A 21,655-nucleotide genomic window follows, 5' to 3' on the forward strand; every position below is an offset into this window, starting at 1 on the left:
AGATGTACCTACCTGCACAGGTGTGACTGTACTTTTCTCATAATTTATGTTCACAGTCATTAACTTTTACACCTACCTGCACTAAATATATTCTATATGAGTGATTTTTTTTTGCTTTTGGATACGGAATTTGACTAGAAAAAATAAAATATTAGTGTTCATGTAACATATTATAGTCCATAAAATAAAAGATGGTCCAGTAAAAGTACGTAATATAAAATTTTTACATGGCCAATTTATTCCACTGTAGGCCATTGGATTCTTGCAGGGCCAGCAGGCTAAATAGTTTTTGGCATAGACTTATTTCAGTTTTTTTTTCAATGCTTATTCAGTCAATAAACCATTTATAATTATATGTAGCATGTATCTAATGTGTAATATATAAAAATCCTATCTTACACAAATGTATTATTTTTATGATTGGATTTTTATAAACACGTGGGCATAAAGCTATGTAGATCGTTTCTTAAACAAGTCATGCCATAGACAGATTTTAAGTGGGCTTATTAAGAAAACGTTCTAATTTTTTTTTAACACCTAAGAATAAATGAAGATTTGTCATAAGTATTTTGTAAGATGTATGAATCATAATTTCATCACGTCATCGGCATTGTGTTTGTGAGTGAATTTGAGGTCAAAAATTAGGTTTAATAGTCATGGCATTAAAAAAATTTAATCTCAGTTTTTGACATGCTTTTTGCAGTGATTAAGATTGCAGCAAAAGTTTATGTCAACATGGCTCTATTCTGTTGGTGTGTGTGTGTGGGGGGGGGGGGGGGGGTCAGTCACTTTCAATAGCATAAGAAAGAATAGTCTAAGCTTCAGATATTTGGTAACTATAAGATGCTGATATGCTTGAGATATTCTGTGTGTGTGTGCGTGCATGCTTGTACATGCATGTGTGTGTGTGTGTGTGTGTGTGTGTGTGGCTTCATGGGGGGTGTGGATCACAGTCACTGTAGTCCTAGTTCCCCCAGCAGCTGCACCCCCATCCCCTGCAAACATGTTTCTCTGCCTATGGCCCATGTCATGTTCATAAATTATTTTTTAAAAAAAGTTTTCATAGGCTGGAGCAGACCTCCAAAAGGAAACAGCTTTCTTCCGCTCTTTACAAAGGCCTCCTAAATCTGTATATATGGAGTTACATTCCCCTACAGAGTCTGCTACTTTTAACAATTGGTTGCTTTTTAAAAATTGGTAAGAGTTTCAGTGTCTTATTTTTTATTACCTCTCCAAAAAAGGAAACAGCTATTCCATCACATCATGCCACAGTAGCAGTGGCGGGTAGTGCTCTATGTTGAAAATAATGTACACAGGGTAGTACTCCTAGACCAAAAGCCCCCTAATCTGGATAAACAACTTTATCTTTCCAGAGATGACTTGCATCATGCTACATTGGTGACCTGGTACAGGCCTACTTGTTCCTGGCAGGTGGTGACGGAGGGAGCTCCCAGTGGGAAGGTTGTACAAAGAATTCACAAGTTATCAGTAGCAGGGGTCCAGCCTGAGGGACAAGTCGTCACCAGGGGCCAGAAACACGTTTGACCATTTATATTGACGAGGCAACATACCACTTGCATTCTGGCGTGTTTCTTTTGGGAATTTTGTTTTTCTTGGGAGACATTAATTACTGTCTTTCACCCAATTAGTTATTAGTGTAATCAGTTTTGAAACTGGTTCACTTATTAACTTTTACACAGTGGTTGAGCAGACTGGAATGAAATGGATGCTACTAAGAAATACTGCAAGGAAGCTTTTTCTGTGAAGACTTTAAAGAGAAGATTTCCAATCATAACATGGTTACCAAAATATAGGTAAGTCTTTGGAGTCATCATTTAATAATTATCAAAATAAAAACTCCTCACTAATACAAATCATTATTTTACAGTAGAATTTAATTTAACATTCAATTCACATTAAGATTGTTCTTTTTTATAATGCCTGCATAATTTTTTATGCCAAAAGTCACTGTTGAATTATGTAAGAAGAATATTCCGTAAGAGTATCAGATAGCATATATGATAAGGGGATTATAGAATTTGCAGGGGAGGGGGTTCAGTGAACATTCTCCACATTTCAGTGCATATATATTAAGATAAGATAAATCGTTTGATCCTCCTTGTTTGCAAAATGTGTATAGAGTCGATCTATCTCTTTTATCCAAGTGCCAGCTGATACAGTGACTAGTATGTGGTCCTTGTCAATACCTCATTTGTCATCAGGGGTCTAAATAAATATATGTATTGAAAATATCAGTTGAGCTGTGGAAATGTATATAAGAAAAACTGCTTTCTGTAAATATGTTTAGTTTTAAGTTGGGAATGTAGAATGTAGATAACAGCATCTTCAAAGGCAGGTCAAACTTTGCTCATCAAAATGTGTCACAATATCTTATCGTTCATGTTTGATAGGGCAACATTGTACTTGAAGATAATACAGCTGGAAAGTAGGGATATAAGTACTGACCCAGTTATTTAAGATATTCATGGGACAATTTTGAAAGAATTTATGTTTTCATCGGTCAGTTAGACATAATTAAAAAGTCATTTTTTATTTTGTCTATGAACAACGTGTCATAGTTTGATTTTTGGTGATGTGAAGGCGTGTATACAACTACATGCTGATTTTGTCTAAAAGTATAAAAAAATGTGATATGAAGGCTTTCAAGTTTCATAGTGTAACAGACGGACTCTCTGGTTGTGTAAAATTTTATTGCTACAACTAAAATTTTACACAACCAGAGAGTCCGTCTGTTACAAATGGTGCCGCGAGCCGGGACCCCTACATGTCAATCGACTGCAAACGACTACGATTAGTCCACTGTACGTCTACCTGTTATAACAAGGCTAGGCGGTTTGGCCGATGAATCGGGGTCTCATTATCAACGTCACTGACTCGGTGTGAGTAGTGGACATCGGACATCTCTATGTGTGTAATTGTGAACACTAAGTGGTGGATCGTGTAAACCGTCTTCGGACCATATTGACCGACACCGTTGTGTTTGTATGACCTATACCTGGACTGTGCATATAAACTGTCACTGGCCTATCTGGATTGTCTCAGGACATCGTTCACGGAGGACTGTGCCTGCATACTTCCCCTCGGTTGTGAATGCCGAGTTACTTACCTTAGATGATCATTCAGGACGATTCTTTTTAGACTGTGTTGTGAGCCATTCTACTAGGAACATTTTCTGTGACATTTATACATGGTTTGGTAGCTTGGAGACTACGAATTTCGTTCGTCACGAATATCTCAGGATCGTCACATTATTGTGAAGACTGTAAGTTATTTTGACGTAACTGAGTGTGACTCTACATGTTTTAGACATTCATTTCATTAAACGCATTTATTTTCATTGATAGTTTGATATATATTTTTTTCGTACTATACACAGGCATTGATTCAAATAAACCTCAGATTTGTTTAAAAGATTTTTTTGGCTCGAAGATAACCATCATTTATTCAGCTATTGTCAGGTGTGTTTATTCCTCCATTTAAATTTCTAAAATTTAAGTCTATTTGTTGATAGATTAATCGGCCAGATTACTTGTGTTTTTTAATGTCTGTGCTGCAATTTGATTAAAGGAAAGTTGTTTCTGTTCAAATAAGATTATATACATTAAATTAAAAGAAAAACTGTCTAGGGTAATTTACATTTAAAACATTTTAGTTGCTTACTAATTACCCCATTGCTTTTATTTATCATTATTTAATTGGATTATTCTTTAGTTGAGATGTTGTTTTTTTATTTAGTTGATTATTTTGTGGTTATTCAGTTAATTTAGTTCCATTAGTATTTAGTTCCATTACACCAAATTATTTTCAATTTGTTTATTATTTCAATTAGTTTATTGTGAGTATACCTCTTTGGTTTAATTTATCAGTTTAGGTTCAAATTTATTTTTCATTACAATATACTAAACGGCTAACCCTAATTTTTATTCCTTGTAGAATATCTTGATTTGCTTTTCTCTTATTTCCTCAAAATTTAGTTCCAATTTTCTTTACAGTTTCTTCCCAAGCTATTGATTTCTTTAGTTAAAAAAATCTGCTTATTTTAGTATATGATTTTCCAGTTGAGTTCTATTCAACTTTTATTGTTACATTCATTTTGAGTTCTTTGATTTCCTTTCATTGATTTCACATCATTTCATTGGTTTACTTCATTTCTTTGCATTCATACTTTTTATTATTTTATGTTTCAAACCCATTTCGGTTCATCCGTATTAGCTTTGCCCAGAGTGGTTTTACTCTTAAGACTGCTGAAATTTCAATTTGAATTTATACTTTTGCTTGGCTATCTGGTATTTACAATTCTGTAAGACATGGCTACTGGGGGTACGCGAATGTCTGATAAAGAGAAAGATAAACTTGTTGCCGCGTTTGAAGCACTTGATGCGAACCCAGATTCTGACCACCTTGAGCAGTGGATGGAAGAGTACGTAAGAGGTCATGAACGCGAAGAACGTGGTGAACGTAGTACATATTCGCAGTCGCGAGAATATATGCCTCCTCCATATTATACCGCGCCCAAACTCACAATTTTCTCTGGTGATTTTAATAAAGATGCCACATATGAAGCTTGGTGCTTTGAGGTCAATTCTCTTCGTAGTGGACGTGTTTTTCCCGAGCATGTGGTCTCCACCGCGGTTAAAAAATCTTTAAGAGGAGAGGCTGCAAAGATCGTGCAAAGATTGGGAATAAATTGCACTTTAGATGAAATTCTTGCTAAATTCAAGGGCATATACGGTGCAGTAGAAGATCGAGAAAATCTTCTTTCGAAGTTTTACAGCGCGAATCAAAAGGAAGGTGAGAGCGTGGCTGAATGGGGTTGCAGACTTGAAGATATTTTATACCGTGCGCTAGATGATCACATTATGTCTACAGACTCCAGGAATGACATGCTACGTATAAAGTTCTGGAGTGGACTGCATAAGCCACTTAAAGAGGCGTTGAGACATAAACTGGATGCAGAGCTGACTTTTGATCAATTGAGAGTCGAGTCCCGGAAAATAGAAAGTGAGTTAGGACTTTTACCATCGGAGAATAAAAACATAAAATCTGTTCATGTGAAGCAGACTACTGCAGAGACTAAGTCCAATGATTGTGAACTAAGAGGCATGATTAATCAGATCAATAGTAGATTTGATAGAATAGAGAAACGCTTTAATGCATTGGAAAATAATGCTGCAATGTCTTCTGGTCAAGAATCAGTTCACGTTTCAGATAGAATTCCACGTACCAGAGGTATTGGTAGAGGCCAAGGCCGTGGCTATAGAAGAGGAAGAGGTCGTACTTATTCTTCCTTTTCAGGTCAACGTTCTTTTTCAGTAACCAACAGGAATAGCCAGATAAACAATGCATCAAAAGAAATTATTTGTTTCAGATGTGGACAACCTGGTCATGTTGCTGTTGGGTGTAGAGCAGACATTAGTGCTCATTTAAACTCCAAAGAGTCTGTTTAGCCAGTGCAACAGACTCAAAATCTCCAAAGGTTGTTAAAAATACTCCAAATTTAGTGGGCGATTCTAATGAATGTATAATTGCTATTGACAAATGTTCTTTTTCAGCCTTATTAGACACTGGTGCCAATGTATCAACAATTTGTGAAAATGCATACAAGAGAATAGAGCAGGTTTATCCTCTGAAACAATTAGATCTTTGTCTGTTCTTTTGTCTATGTCCCTTTGTTCTGTCTTCCCGCGTCTTTGCCACGTGACTTCACATTATAAAAGGCATTGACGCGGTATTTTCTAATAGTGCTGAAGTTGCTGTTCATCTGTCTGTTTCTATGTGTTTTCAGACCAAGACGTATATCCAGCACTCTTTATAAACGCCCTTGAATAAGATCAGGGGTGAAAATTTTAGTTGTAGCAATAAAATTTTACACAACCAGAGAGTCCGTCTGTTACAATAGCAAAAATGCTAAGATGAATGGCAAATTGAGTGCCAGGTGTTAAGATAAATAAATTAATAGTATGTTACTCTGTATAAACATTGTAGCTAGCAGTAACAGGTGAATATATATATATGTGTATATATGTTGAATCAGCTGGCATGTCATCAATGTTTCAGGTGTAGGGGATTGATTGTTTTGCTACATAGCTGTTATAAACTAGTCATTGACAAGTGAAAATTGTCACAGTAGTTGATAACATTGATGGACATTTATAATATAAATTTAAAGAACAGTTTGGAAATTGTGGGTTTCTGTGATTTGATGAGGGCAGTGCTTTTTTATTGAGTGATATGTAGGTGATGTATATATTAACACATGAAATGTTGTCTTAGGACACTTTAACCATTAAGGAAAGTGTTTCTAATAAGGACTGGAATGAATCATACAATTTCTTTGGAATTTTTACCTTTCAGTGTAAAATGACAGTCCTAACTGGTAAATTGATTAAATTCTTCCCAATACCTAGTATATACATTTTGTAATAAGAGTGTCAAAATCACAAAGTTTATATTTGTAAAGTGTGAGATCTTATTTGTCTGTATCTTATACTTTTCACTTTATCTTTAAGCCCAATCTTGTTTTGTACTTGAATGCCTGATATTTAAGGTGCTCCAATTCTATACAGAGTCAAACAACAACTGTTTAAAAGATGTTTTTGGACACTATGATGATCTTGTCTGGCCATTTCCTTCTGTTAATTTCTGTCACTCACATGGAAAAAGTAGAATCTTCATATACTTGATCACCATAAGATGTAGGTGTGTCTGATGTAGTGTGTGTGTGCGTGTGTGTGTGCCCATATGAAACCCAGTTATACTGCACAGAAGTAATTGATGGAGTAAAATGATGACATTTTGGCCGAAAGTCCAAAGCAGGCTCCAATAAGCTAGCACATGTCCGATTAAAATTTTCTTCCCAAAAGTTTTCAAATCAGCAAAAAAAAAAAAAAAAAAAGGAAATACTTCTGTTTACTTCTTTTTTGTTTAACTATATTTTCTAGGCTGAAACATTTGCAAGGAGATGTCATTGCAGGTCTCACAGTGGGTTTGACAGTTCTACCACAGGGACTAGCCTATGCACAAATTGCTGAGCTTCCACCACAGGTAAGCCATCCATATTGTTAATTTAATTTCATAGATTTTCTTTGTCTGGTGATCATATTTTGCATGAAAACACTAGTTGGCAACTATATCAGATAAAATAAGTATAAAAAATACAGTGGCACAAGCTATAAGACATCAATGGTTTTTAAAAAGCTTTTTTTCCACTCTTTACTTGAACTCCATATGATTAAGAGTAGTTGAAGAAATTAAACAGCTAGCACAATAAATGAGCAATTTGAATTTTGAATATAACATGTTTCATTTTGTGAATGATTATGTGATTTATGACATTTTCATTAAAAAAATCAATTATTTCTTTTCAGTATGGGTTATACTCTGCCTTCATGGGTTGTTTTGTGTACACGTTTCTGGGAACATCGAAAGACATTACTATGGGACCAACCGCCATCATGTCTCTTATGACAGCAGATTTTGGACAGACTGAATGGCTTCCACACAATGCAACCAATGCCATCATATTAACATTCTTTGCTGGGATAATCCAGATGATTATGGGATTCTTACATTTAGGTAATGCATTTTAATAAACAGAAACAATGATTTTATTCAGTTTTGCAGTTTGCTTTGGGGCCTGTGGAATGTTTTTTTCATTAAAATTCAAATTGCTCTCTTTGGTTATATCATATGAATAATAATACTGTAGTAATTCTGAACATTACAGCCTAAAGGTATTGTATTATCAATCATATTATACCAAATATTTTAATTTACATTAACATGTGTCATAATTTAATTGCCTTCTTATGTTTTTATGTCTGTGTTAGTTAGTGACTGTTAACGCTGTGCTCAGTGTATCCAGGGTACCTAGTACAGGGTGATGGCAAAATTCTCTCCCATACTTAGTTTTATCAAAGCTGAAACTTTACATAGAATTTGTCTGTAGTATGTGTTCATTCAGTAGACTTTGCAATGCTGATAGACCTGCTCTTAAGAAATAGGTATTTTTGGAGTCTACATGATCAGTTCCCTGAAACTTCCCTTATTTGAATATCACACGAATTTACTTACAATACAATAAATTATATTTTTAATATTTTAGACAAGAAGTAGAATTTGAATAAGGCCTTTGACTTAGCTTCAGAGTGTTATTTGTTTGTCATGAATCCTAGTAAAAGAATATTGAATACAAACATATTCTAATATTTTTACGGTTTCCCTCTAAGTAGTTTGTATTTTTACAATTCTTGATTTATTCTGTGGAGTTCATGCATTTTGTAATTGGGGGATGGAGGATGGCATGAAGTGATTTTTTTCAAATTGAAAGACAGAAAAGACATGAAGGATGTGACACAAAAGTTGATGTGTTTCAGTTTGATTTGCTTTTTGTAATGCTCAGTAACTGCCTGTAAGTGATAAAATTAATTACATAATTGTTATCAGATGCTAACTCATGGAATTTCTTAGTAAGCTCACCACACTGGTATTAGATAGATCCACTGCCAGCAACACAGTGGAACATAGTGCTTATCGATTATGTAAAAATGACTTTGCCTGCAAGGAAAGTGTGGATATTTCCGCCACAAAATTGTTCATACTGGTTTTATCTGATATTTCAGTTTTATGATTAAAAATAAGCTTTAATGTGTAACAAAAGATGGCATATTTGTAATACTCAGTAGCTGATGCTGATATTATCTGGTATTTCAGGTTTTATCGTCCAGTTTATATCCTTCCCAGTAATCAATGGATTCACGTCAGCGGCATCCATTACCATTGCATTTGGTCAGCTCAAGGTATCAATTGAAACCCTTGAATATAATCAGTTTAATTAATCATTGGGTGTTTTATTCATAATAATACATTATGTTACAATAAAACAGTAGGAATAATATGCCTCAATTAGGCTTCGTTCACATGCAATGTCTATTTTCTAAATTCTATTTTCTATTCGCGATATCTTATGATCACGGTCTGTGCCCTGAATATCCCGCCGCGTAATTACTGGCAGCGCGAGCCAGTTACTTATAGTAACTTATAGTAACTGGCTCGCGCTGCCAGTAATTACGCCGCGGGATATTCAGGGCACAGACCGTGATCATAAGACATGCCGCGAATAGAAAATAGAATTTAGAAAATAGACATTGCATGTGAACAAAGCCTTATGCTACAAAGTATTGTCTGTCTTCATCTGAAGTGGTCATTGACCAGTTCAAATTTATTTTGCTACCATTGGCACTGGGTCCAGTGATATGAAAATAAGAAAAAAGAACAGTAATCATTTTAGGTGTAACATACTTGGACTCCATTCGTATGTTTGATGGATTGCTTCTCATTGGTCATAAATCATGCCTACAGGTGTCAACTGCTTGTCAATTATCTGCTCATGTAGAGGTTATTCTGACTTGAAAATGATATTGCTACTTTAATTAGAATTGTAGAAATGTTTGTGAATTGTGTTGCATTGATGTTTCAGAACTTACTAGGCCTCAAAGGCATTCCTCGAGATTTTTTACATATGGTTTATGAAACATTCCGGAAAATTCCAGAGACCAAGTAAGGTGCATTTAGTGAAGATAATGGCAATTAAAAAAAATTTCTTTGAAGTCTTCAATGAATTATTTTAATGGATATTTGTATATTTTAGAAGAAAACAGGGTAATGTGTTGTAATTGAATGTATGTTTTATTGACATGTTTCATTAATGAAGTCATTATTTAATATTTCAGTATATGGGACCTTGTAATGGGCCTCTGCAGTATGGTGATACTTGTGATCCTTAAGGTTTGTTCACCTCAGCAAATATATTAAGTAATCTCAGTTTATACACTATTGTTGCTTTTTACAGTAGATATGTCAGTGAAGATGTGTGTTGCATTCTTTTAGCTTGGTTGCCTTGTTACTAAATCTTAATAACACATTGCATGCAGCATGATGTATTAAAGGAGACAGTTGTCGCCACCATCATTACTAACGGCAGTTCCTCATGCCATGGTTAAGTTTGATGTAATAAGCCTCTTTTTGTTTCAGTTTATAAAAGACCTTAAATATGATGATGAAGAAGGGGTCGTACTCCCAATGAGCACCAAAGTGTCCAGGAAGATTTTATGGCTGGTTGGCACAGGTAGAATATTAAAACTTTGTCATCTTTATATTTTATAATCATTTTACCCTCAACATCAGGTAATAATATTTTGTTTTGGTAGGTATTACTGGTAAAAATTCTGATAATTTCACTCAATTTGTAGTTGCCACCGAAATTATAAACTTAAAAAGTGTTTTAAGCAAATTGGGTTTCCATGTTTAAAAAGATTTCTCATACCTTTTTCTTTCTGAGAAATTCCTGCAGCAAAAATAATAGCATTCACTAGTGCACCTGAAATGGTATAAATCTGCAATTTGAGATCACAAACAATCTTACATGGTCTTAATAATTAAAGAAATGGTCTTACCATGGACTGACTCTGCATTTAAGATCAAAAGTGAACTTAACCTGGATGAGGTAGACTATGATTGGACTGACTTCCAGTTGTTAATATGCTATTGTCTCCAGTCACACATTCCCCCATTGTGAGGAGAGGTATCCTCTAGTCAGTCTTACTCATTGATTAAGACCACATAAGATCATTTGTGATCTGAAACTGCAGAATAAGACCATTTCAGACACACTAGTGATTGGTTTGGAAACCGAATGTTTGTCTTCTTATAACTATACTGAGCACTCTGATGAAAGTGAATCTGTATGGTATTGTCAACCATGTTGAGAAAAATTTTAACTTTTCACTTCCTACACAAACTTTTGAGAGATGAAAGATGATGTAGGATATGAAAAGTAGACAAATTTCTCAACATGACATACTGAACACTTCTTTCCTGTTTGTATTTAGCCCGCAATGCAGTTGTGGTGGTGGCTGCGGCTGGCATAGCTGCAGCTCTCCTAGCTAAAGACATAGATGTCCTAAGTCTGACTGGAAATATCCAGGAGGGCCTTCCCCCATTTAAATTGCCCAATTTTACCCTGCAAATTAGTCCCAATGAAACTATAGGAACTGGTCAGTTATTTCAGGTAAGGGTGTTGCTTGGTTATGATCTGTAAATGATGGTAAAAGATCAAATTCAATTTAATTAATTGTACCAAGGAGAATAACATGTTTGTATGTTGAAAGATTGTGGCCTTATGTCCCACACGGGACGATGAGCACTGATGATGATGTTGAAAGATTAATTGATTTATAGCTGGTTAACCGTGTTACTGTGACGTTATCCAATATGATATTTTTCTTATTTCATTTTTATTGTTGAATAATTTTAGACATATGGTGCTAAAGAAATGGTATGTTCAAAGCTATTTCAGTGTTATTTTTAATATCTTTTTCTTTAGAATATTGGAGCAGGATTTGCAATTATTCCTCTGATTGGGCTATTGGAGACCATAGCAATAGGAAAAGCCTTTGGTAATGGCAGCTTTCAGACTTTCTCTACTTTTTATGAGCACACTCTTTTATTGATTCCATCAAATCAGCCTGGCTTGTAGATAAGTATGCAACTCTGCTGTTGTTTGCTGTAGATAAAACATTATTACATTTTAGTCATAAACTCAGTTTGCATTCATTGGATTTCCGCTGATAAATATCTCCTTTGTAAATTTATTGAGGTTCATATATTTGATAACTTGAATTAAAAAAATTGAGTTTTGGTTTATGTTGGTATATATAGATTTAAGCTGAAATTACTCTGATGATAACTGCAGTGATGAAATTAACACCAAGATAAGGACTTTGTTTCTATTTTGTAGCAAGAAAAAATGACTACTCTATTGAGCCAAATCAAGAATTGATTGCCATGGGTGCCGCCAACTTTTTGAGCTCTTTTGTTAGCTCCTATCCAATAACTGGGAGTTTTTCAAGGTATTGTTTGGGCCATTTAGCTTATTGGCAGGTGGATAATATTTATTTTGGTGCCATAATATTTATTTTGGTGTTGGTAATTAAAATCAATAAAATCTATTTCAGTTTGTCACTGAATTATTAAAAATTTTGTCTACTTGGTCCAAACAAACAATCAATAATAATAATAATGTAGCTCAATAAATGAAATTGTTTATTATGCTGCATTTGTTTTAAGTACAGCCATATAAAAGGCAAACACTTTTATTTGCAAACAAAAATTTCCCCTTTGTGCACTGTACCACCAGGTGCTTGGCAGGTTTTTTCCAACAAGTGTTAGGGCAGCTATATATATGTTACATTTATTTGTAGATTCTTAATTTTCTTGTTGAGTGGATTTGTTCCTGGCAAACTATTGGTCTTGGATAAAATCCTGTAATTGCATTAAGAACACTTTTCTGAATTAAAAAAAAAATACATCAAAAAGTACCAAGCATAGATAATATATGGCAAAGCAGGGTCCTAGTTAAAGCAACAATTTGAGCAGTGAAAAGTTTAAAGCAGCCTTTTATAAGTAGTTGTTCTGCATAGATTAAGGTTATCTGTCCTTGCTCCCTCATAGATATCAGTGTCATGATAAATGATGTTGACTATTATTTATGGGTCAGAGTTATTACCAGTGTTCCAAATCATTTACCAAACAGTGTACATATAAAGCAAGCTTAGATTTCCAGTACCGCTTATAAATCACTTCTACTAGTTTCATATATGAGTAAAAAAAAGTCGACATGACATTCTGCCCAAAAATAACTTTAAAACTGCACCTTCCAATTTTTGGTCGTAAATTGACCTATTTAATTTCTGACCCTCCAGTTCATAGAGGTCAGTTATAGACCTAGTACTGAACACGAATTGCATAATCATCACTTACTCCCATCGCCATGTATGGATGTATAGCTGCATGCCCAATTGCGTACTTATTCAAACAAGACTTCTGACGATATTGATAGCACAGAAAGAAAGCAAAAAAAAAAAATTGTTCACATATCATTTTTTGGGAAATATGTAACAACCTCCTTTGGTACTTCTCTAAGTTTTACTGTTTGAAACTATATGGTGGCATTTAGTCGCAAAAATGTGGCAAAAATGTGACTTTCAATGCATCATTAAGATTTTCAATTAAAGTAAAGAGCAAGTTTTGCTGATTAAAATAGTGTTTCAAAACAGGTTAAGATTATCTTTTACATCAATTTTTTTTCATTTATGAAAGCTGTATCTAAAAAATTGCAGATCTTAAAAGTATAGAGCATTCTGCTGCTTTATTTAATTGAGTATGGGTTTGAAACAATTGCTTGAAACGTGTTTTATGTTGCTTTGTAGAACTGCCGTGAACTCTGCTAGTGGGGTACGAACACCTGCTGGTGGTATCTTTACAGGTAAGTTCACTGAACTTTTGGGTATACTTCTACTTCACCCTGCTGATTTAAACTGTGTAATACCTGCCTGTGGGAATTAAATTTTTTTTTTAGCTCTAAGCACTTGAAAAATATATTGGTATTAACATTGAATCTTGTTTTATTTGTACATAGTTGATGAATACTTCTCTTTTTATGATAAGGAGTCAATTTTATCTTGGATAAGAAGTTCTTAAATGATATTTGATTGTAAGGCTGTGCCACTTTTCTTGAAAATTGTATTTGACAGAATGTTTTTATTATACTGTAAAAGAGAAATAAATGTTAGTGAAGTGATCATAAAGGTGAGTAATCTTCAATTTATGAGTTGACATAGGAATATTGGATTTATGAAATACAATGTTAAGTATACAATACATTTGTTCTTGTTTTGCTGTACAGAATGAGCTTGCTTCCCTTCACTATTATTCCCCAGTATTTTGATGCAATTATATTCTAACTGATAAAATTATATGCATATTTTAGGTCTTTTGGTGGTGCTTGCCCTCGCCCTCCTTACCCCGTTGTTTTACTACATTCCTGATGCTGCCCTTGCTGCAGTCATCATCACTGCTGTCTTAGACATGTTTGATTGGAAGATCTACTTGACTTTATGGAGAGTTAAAAGTGAGTCTTGGTGTTCTTGTCGTGTATGGAATTCACTTTAAATTGTGGTTGAATATGTTTCAAAATGAAAAATATAGAAAGTTCTTCAAAGTCACAGTGGTTAATTTAAAAAAATTATTTTTTTTCATTAGTAGAAAATATTTTGAGCAGTAACAGTGTTCTTTATATATTCCAGAGCTAGACATCATTCCCCTGTTTTCCACTTTTATCATGTCCTTTATCCTGGGAATAGAGGTAGGTGAAATGCAGTTTATCATGAGACTTAAGGTTATGCATACTAAATGGTTTTACTTTTCTCTCTTTACAACTTTGTGTCATGCATTCCTTAATGAGTCACTCAAACAAAAGCATTCTGTTGTATGTAAAACAGGTTGTTTTATATGCAGAACACATGGCATGTGATGAGTGAAAGAAAAGCACAATTGATGAATCAGAAGAAAGCTGGTCTTGTTCTCTTTGTGGAGCACAGTTTGTGATGTACTTTACAAAATACTTGTGTTGAATAGTAAATCGTTGCAGGTATAACAGTGTTTTGGTTTCATGAATGGTAAAATGCAGATTTTTTTGATTGGCTGTACAAGAATCACTTTCTTTTTAAAGAAGGGGTTAATAAAGCCATGCTTGATTAGCAGACCTTATCATAAAGAATACCATCACTTTTCACTTGGAAAAAACATCAAACTTTTATGTTGTAGTATGGTATCCTAATTGGCATTGGTCTGTCCTTGATGATTGTCCTGTACCCCATGGCAAGGCCACACGTCAAGGTGGGTAAATCTGTAGCCCTTTGTTGAAATCATGCCGTCTTTTTTATCAATACATTGCTTGATAATGTGTCTTTTTTAGTATTCAAAGTCTCCATTGTGATGAGACATGCAAAAAATGATCATTAATTTAGCCATGCTGCTCTTTTTGGTGTTTATTTCTTCTCATTGTTATTGAACATTTAACTTTTATCTCTCATCATTCTAATGTAGCATTTATGATTTATGTTGAATTCACTTTTTTAGTTTCTTTTAAGAATTTAATCTTCAGTGTGTTTTATGCATTTGAACCCTAGATGGGTAGTAAAGACATCATGTTGGTGCAGCCAGACCAAGGCTTGAAGTTCCCTGGTGTAGAATATGTAAGAGATAAGATATATACCAGAGCACTTATAGGTAAGACAAAAGGAGTGCTTATAATACCTGTCTCTTGACTAGAACATGAATGAAATAGTTGAAAAAAAAGAACAACTAATGCTAGTTATAGGGGCTTGATTTAAAAGGGAAGGGAAAGGAATAAAAACCCACATTTTCAGATATGTAGAGTAAAAGTCATCTTTATCATTGTATTGGTATAATAATTGATAAAAAAATGAATTTCAGGTGAAACCCCAAGAAGTGTTGTATTTGATTTCGCTCATGTATCTGGAGTAGATTATACAACAGTGCAGGTAAGATTGTGAATGAACATTATCAAAGGTAGAACAGATTCTTGTATTGGACTATGTAGAAAAAAAATTTACCTTGGCAGTGTGATATCAGTTAAGTTAAATGGACTTTTTAAGAATAACTATTTGCAAAACCAGTATCTTAAAAACAGATCTTCATTAACATTTTTCTCAAAAATGCACAAAAGCATTGATGATCTTATTTGATTTTTATTTCAGTTGGTGGAAAGATTATATGAAGACTGTAAAAAGCACAAGGTGCAGATAGCATTTGCAGGCATGAGGGTGAGTAAATTAACTCTACATCATTTTAGGCATAATCACTGAATAAGAGGATAGTATGAGGTATGCAATACTACTTATTTTTTATTTGAAAATTTGCAAATATTCTGAGCAAAAGGTTTATTACTAAGATAACTGAAGTATGGCTAGTTTGCATTGCACATAGAAATATATTTTTTCTGCTGTGGACATGTTCAGCAGTCTGTTCCAGAATGATGAATTTTCATTTTTTTTTCTTTTTTGGATATTATAACTGAAACTAAATCAAGTTGTTTATGTCTACCTCAAGTGTATTATGCATTTTAAATGATTTGAAAACGTGGTCAAAGTCTTTCATTGCTGCAATTTTTGTCACATAGCTCATTCTCATGTTTTAAAATGCTCACTATCATACTAAGTAGATATGTTATTTTCTATTCCAGCCGGAGATACTTGAAATTGTAGAAAGTGCAAAAATCCCTGAATTTGCACATTTCCACACCATAGAGGAGGCTGAGCAGGCTCTGAGTGGTCAGTATGAAATGAGTGACAAATCTAATGGTGATCAACATGTAGGCATGCCATTGTTACAAGAAATGGAGAACAATCCCACTGTCATTGTTGTGGATGATGATAACTTAGCAAAAGACAAAGCTGCATTGAATGATGACTATGCAGTTCAGGCTGTTAACGAGGCTAGTTAGGTGGTAGGAATGGTGGGGTCTGGTGGTCTCTCTAATGTTTAGAACAACGCACAGAATTTGCAATACTTAAGAACTAGAATGTTACTTAGCAGTTGATTTATATTTACATACTTAGTTTTAACATTGGGGGTTTTGTGTGGGATGAAAATCTGGGAAATGGACTGATTTGATCAAATTAAAAGATTATCTGTTTGTCCATTTCATTTCTCTATGGAATACATTGTTGTTTATAAACATGGGCTTCATAAGGGAGTACTTATAATCAAATACCCATGTGACAAAATTTATCTGTATAAAATATTTAATGGCCTCTACATATGAACAAATTTAGTGATACCTGTTTGAAAAGCACAAAGTTTTATGTGTAGTTGTGTATTGCAACAGTTACCTGTGCCATATACAGTAGAACTCACAAGTTAGAGAAGTGGTTTTTAACCACAGAGTTTTCAATATTAGTTATACAGTTTCACACTGATTAATTGATATTGTGGATATGCATATGATGGTATATCAAAGACATAATGTTAGCTAATTGCCAATATCTGCTAAATGATTTTACAGCACTGCTAGGTATTGATGGAAAATATTTAAGGGCTTCCCAACTTTGTGGTTAGTTATATAAAGGGGTATAAAATTATTTTATAGTGGCACATTTTAAAGTTGTTTATATATTTATCTTTATGTATATATATATACACATATAATTATATATTTAACATGTTATTGGTATAGTTTGGAGTTTTTATGCTCATTGTCTTTACCAGTGGGGATATTTAATTTAAGAACAGTACAGCTGTCACTTTTATTTAAAGTTAATTTAATGGAAACAAGCATTGTGTATGCTTACATCAGGTGCCACATATTAATTATGTATAGATATTATTTTCACAGTAGTGCCTTTTCCCTATATGCCTTGTATAATCTATATTTATTTCATTTCTACTTTCAGAAGAAAAAAAGCCTCTGTTGGCTCGAGCACATAGTTCTAATGTTACAGATGGTATTATATAGTTTCAGCTTTTTTTTCTTGTAATTCCAGTGTGTTTCTTTATTGTCTTGCAGCCAGTCTTTTTTTATAAATTGTTAAAAGTTATCTGGATATAATTTATAGCAATAACACTGTCAACCATGAATCAAAATCATTGGCTGTAGAGATATTGAGAAACATTCTGTTGAGATTAGCTTTACAAATCTGCATTATAAGCATGCACTGCCTGAAAGTTGGCTAATGGCCATACCATACTAATGTATAGCAAGAATCTTCACCTCCACGATGCCAATTCGCATGTGCATAAGCAAAGTCAAGATGCCACATGAATTGAGTGCCTATAACCATTGCAAGCTCCTGGTTCACATCTGTGTTAAATTTTCCCTCATTTGCATTAAAAAATTTTATGTTTATGAAATATTCCATGATTAAAGCATAAGATTGGAAATCTGGCATTGAATTATACTTGCACCACTTAAAATGGCCACTATTTTGTGCATTGCTTTAATCAAACCAAATTTTGTCTAATTCTCTCAAAAAGAATCTCAGAATGATAGCTTTCATGGTTGAGCTCCTATGACTTTCCTTGCAGGTGCAACCTAATTATATATATACATCTGTATAAAACAGATATGTGATAAGTTATGGGTGACTATTAGTAATTCAGAAATTAGTTTTTTGTTCAGAAACCCTTGTGATTATGTCATTGAGATTTATGTCTCATATAGAAAGCAGTGATAAAAACTTATATCAAAATTTAGCAAAAATTGATATTTTTTGTTTAAAATACCCTGTTTTGAGATCACTTTATATAATATTTGCATGTTGCTCACTATATATAAACAGGAGCAGGTAATGTTCTGACCTATTAACTGCTAGTCTTGTTTAGTAATAGTTTCCTAGATGATGTTGCTTTTGACAGATTTTTGTTTTTCTCATACATAGTTCTGGTTTACCCTTCTGTGCACTAAAACAGATTTTTTTGTTTTTGTTTTCCTGTGAGTGGTCCTTTCAACATGTTTCTTTATTATATATAATATGCATGACAGAGCATGATTCTTTGTTCTGTTGTAATACTCTAAAATAATGTGATTTTATGTTATTCCCAAGTTTTTCAAAGGAAAAGAATAGTATTGAATAGTTGGTAGATGCTTAACTTTTCAGAAAAAGGAGATTCTATAAAATGTGATACAGGGTATTATCTTTTTTTGTTGAAAATTATGCCAAATAAGCAGACTTCATTGTTTCTGTATATTCATAAACATTCTATAACCTGTTTTCTGAGAACACAGCTGTTGTTATGAGGTTGAAATCTTAAATTTCAGAAAGGAGTGCAACACCGTCTAGATATATGTCAAGTAAGTTGCAATATTTTTGATGAACTTTAGAATGATTTATGTGCTATTTTAACACTTCTAATGCCTAGAATTCTCACATTTGCAACTGTCTATTTAATTCATGTTGTTTCACTTCAGTAGAAATGATATTGATTGGTTATGAACCTCAGGTTGTGAACTGCCACAGTTATGTACAAGTTGTTATCATATGATGTTTATCATATATTTTGTTTAAAGAATGTAGAATCCTGTCAGATACAAAGTAGGCATTGTGTGAATAGAAATGTATACCTTCATAGTGATTAGTCAAGGTGCATTTAATATTATCTAAAATTGAATCCATATTTAAAGCAACTTTAAAGCAACTTTAGTTTAGATTACATGCCAATCATTATTAGTCCAATAAGTTTTGCACCCTCTACAGTGCACTTAATGATACCTGAGTGATTAATTGCTGGACTTTTTTGTGATGTAAATTTTTCTGAACAACATTGTATGAAAGTTATGTTTAAAAAGAAGAGGTTCCTGGATTTCTATATAATATGCTCTACTCTATAATATGCTCTATATTGTTTGCTTTAAGATCTGAAAACTACTCATATTACTATTTCTGTTCTGAAATTGCTGTTAATGCTTCACAGTGGTGTATTTTTATGAATGCTAAATCAAATTGATAAAATTGTAGTATTTATTGCAATTTTAAAGAATTCAAACCTTAATTATCTCCCTCTTTGTGAAAATTAAACTAAGATTTTATTTTATTATGCATTATGTATAACATTGGTTTTGTTTATAGTGGTTTGAAAAATAGCTTTACATATCTAATCTTGTTATGATAGCTGATGCTTTAATTTTTGACATTGTGAAAGAAAAAATTACTTAGCATCTAGAATCCAAAGTATTATGCTAATGTATGTTTTACATTTCTTGGGGTCATCTGTGAATTACTGAAGTCAGCTTACTAAAGCGTCACCATAGTATTATGCAAACTTGCAGGGGTATGACTCAAACGTTACAGATTGAACTCTTAATAAGACCCATATTTACTGGATGCCTGTCGAGGAACACTTGAACCAAGAACCAGAATTATATAGATTTACACAGATAACAGTGGATATTCCTATCAAGACTGGATATTTTCAAGTGGATATCAGCATTTATTATTTTACAAACTTTTTAGAGGGAATGAAGATGTCCAAATGTGTGGCACATTATTTGGTTGTGATTGTAGTGAGTGTGGATTTAGAGAAAAAGTATACCATTTTTATGGGGGTATTTAATTTTTTTTACTCTACAAGGTTAAATTGCTTTACTAATGCCAGATACCTGTGTATATGCAGAAGATTTTTTTAGAATAAATAACTGTATTCTGAAAATGTTTTGTTATTTTTAAATTTTTATTTGTGTTGGAAATATAACACTTAACAAATTTGTATTGTCTTGTTTTTTAATATATTGTGTTTCTTTGGATCAGGTACTCTGTATGTTATGTTTCCTGTTTGCTTAAGTTTTTACTGTCTTTCTGGTTTGTTTGGATTTTATACTAGCTAACTTTCTTTTATTATATATATTTATATTCTGCTTAATATCTCTCTATTTATTTATTTATTCTCTGTATTATAATTTGTACTACTCTGCTGTAAAATGCATTATGGTATTCTGTATTTTTTTTTTTTTTTTTTTTTTTTTTTTTTTTTGCACTAGCATTTACTCTTTACATAACATCTACTTTTGTCTTGTGTGCGATTATAATTGTTAAACGCTTTGGTTCACATTTCATCTGTTTTCTCTACCTTGTTATTAGTTATAATTTTCATTGTGCTGTCAATTATCTATTTTGTTAACAACCTGGTTAATATAATTTTATATATGTGTGTCTTGTGGTAGTTGATGCATTATATTTTCTTTATCAAATTAACTTTAAGCAGGGTTTTAAAAAAAAGTTTGTTTGCACTTACTAGCAATGTAATCCACTCTCACATATAACTGATAAATATTCAAATTAGAAGACCATCTTAAGGTCTTTTACATAAAGCTTGGAATGCTAAGAAAAAGGATGTGGGTAGCCCTGGAGACTTACACTCTTCAGAAAGTGAAACACGATTTTCAGATGTCCAAAGTAGACCAATTTACTTATTACCTACATATTTTTGAAAACTACTGTAATGTTACAATGTAGTAAAAAGGAGGGTCTGCATGCATGCTTATTATTATTTATTACTAAACATGTTTATGTTTTCACTTTTATATAATTTTTGAAAAATACATATTATAGGCTTAGATATATACTGTGCAGTTTTACCCTTGCTTTGATGAACTATTTTATGCATGGTAAGGTATGAGAATGTGTTTGAGTGTCAGCTAGCACACTTATTGACTGACAACTGGTGTTTGCTGTCTCCTCTAACACACTATCTATTGTGTGGTCGCCTCTAACACAAGTCTGCTATAACATCTATTTTAGTATTATCTAACACTCATTGGTAGATAGTTTTAACTGGTGCTGTTAAACTAGAGTGATGTGTTTATGTTAGTCATATGTACAGCAATGCATGGGTTTGTATACCATTGCCTTTTAAATTGGCAAAACTACGTACATGCATGCATGGTACTGGTAGGTGTACACATGGCTCTAGCTTTTCACTTTACTATAAACCTGTAAATGCATGGTCAATATGTTGGTTTCTACTATTGATCCTATTGTATTAATGTCTGTTTTTCTCCTTGCATGTTCTCTTTTTGTGGTATTGGCATCTAAAAATTTGTAACACTTTCTTCTTGATTTATTGCATTTATTTATTCTGCTTGATTTAATGGCACAAGTCCATTTTATTAGGACAATGTTCATGTAAATTGATAAAATAGATAGTATTGTGACTAACAACAGATACACAGTTTGCTTTGGTGATATTTAAATGTTGGTATTGCACATTGCCATACTTG

At 33.2% G+C, this 21,655-nt stretch overlaps 1 protein-coding gene across 4 annotated transcripts in view; it reads left to right on the forward strand.

The window, feature by feature from the left end:
• Positions 1-21,655, forward strand: part of LOC106176871 (sodium-independent sulfate anion transporter-like) — a 28,806-nt gene that overhangs the window by 4,417 nt on the left and 2,734 nt on the right. For 2 of the 4 annotated variants that reach the window (XM_013559433.2, XM_087006038.1), the window contains exons 2-21: positions 1,374-1,814; positions 6,963-7,065; positions 7,389-7,596; positions 8,734-8,819; positions 9,500-9,579; positions 9,753-9,807; positions 10,054-10,147; positions 10,911-11,089; positions 11,405-11,477; positions 11,819-11,930; positions 13,290-13,345; positions 13,850-13,990; positions 14,166-14,224; positions 14,686-14,757; positions 15,051-15,150; positions 15,358-15,425; positions 15,642-15,707; positions 16,127-16,214; positions 17,337-17,387; positions 18,701-18,733. In XM_013559433.2, coding sequence (XP_013414887.2) covers positions 1,723-1,814; positions 6,963-7,065; positions 7,389-7,596; positions 8,734-8,819; positions 9,500-9,579; positions 9,753-9,807; positions 10,054-10,147; positions 10,911-11,089; positions 11,405-11,477; positions 11,819-11,930; positions 13,290-13,345; positions 13,850-13,990; positions 14,166-14,224; positions 14,686-14,757; positions 15,051-15,150; positions 15,358-15,425; positions 15,642-15,707; positions 16,127-16,214; positions 17,337-17,387; positions 18,701-18,733 — 1,816 coding nt within the window. In that variant the 5' untranslated portion in view covers positions 1,374-1,722. The remainder of the gene's footprint in view (positions 1-1,373; positions 1,815-6,962; positions 7,066-7,388; positions 7,597-8,733; positions 8,820-9,499; positions 9,580-9,752; positions 9,808-10,053; positions 10,148-10,910; positions 11,090-11,404; positions 11,478-11,818; positions 11,931-13,289; positions 13,346-13,849; positions 13,991-14,165; positions 14,225-14,685; positions 14,758-15,050; positions 15,151-15,357; positions 15,426-15,641; positions 15,708-16,126; positions 16,215-17,336; positions 17,388-18,700; positions 18,734-21,655) is intronic. The other 2 variants (XM_087006039.1, XM_087006040.1) reach the window with 2 other exon arrangements.

This window comes from Lingula anatina, chromosome 2 (assembly GCF_051362555.1).
Source record: "Lingula anatina isolate TDL-2025a chromosome 2, LinAna3.0, whole genome shotgun sequence".
NCBI lineage: Eukaryota > Metazoa > Brachiopoda > Lingulata > Lingulida > Lingulidae > Lingula > Lingula anatina.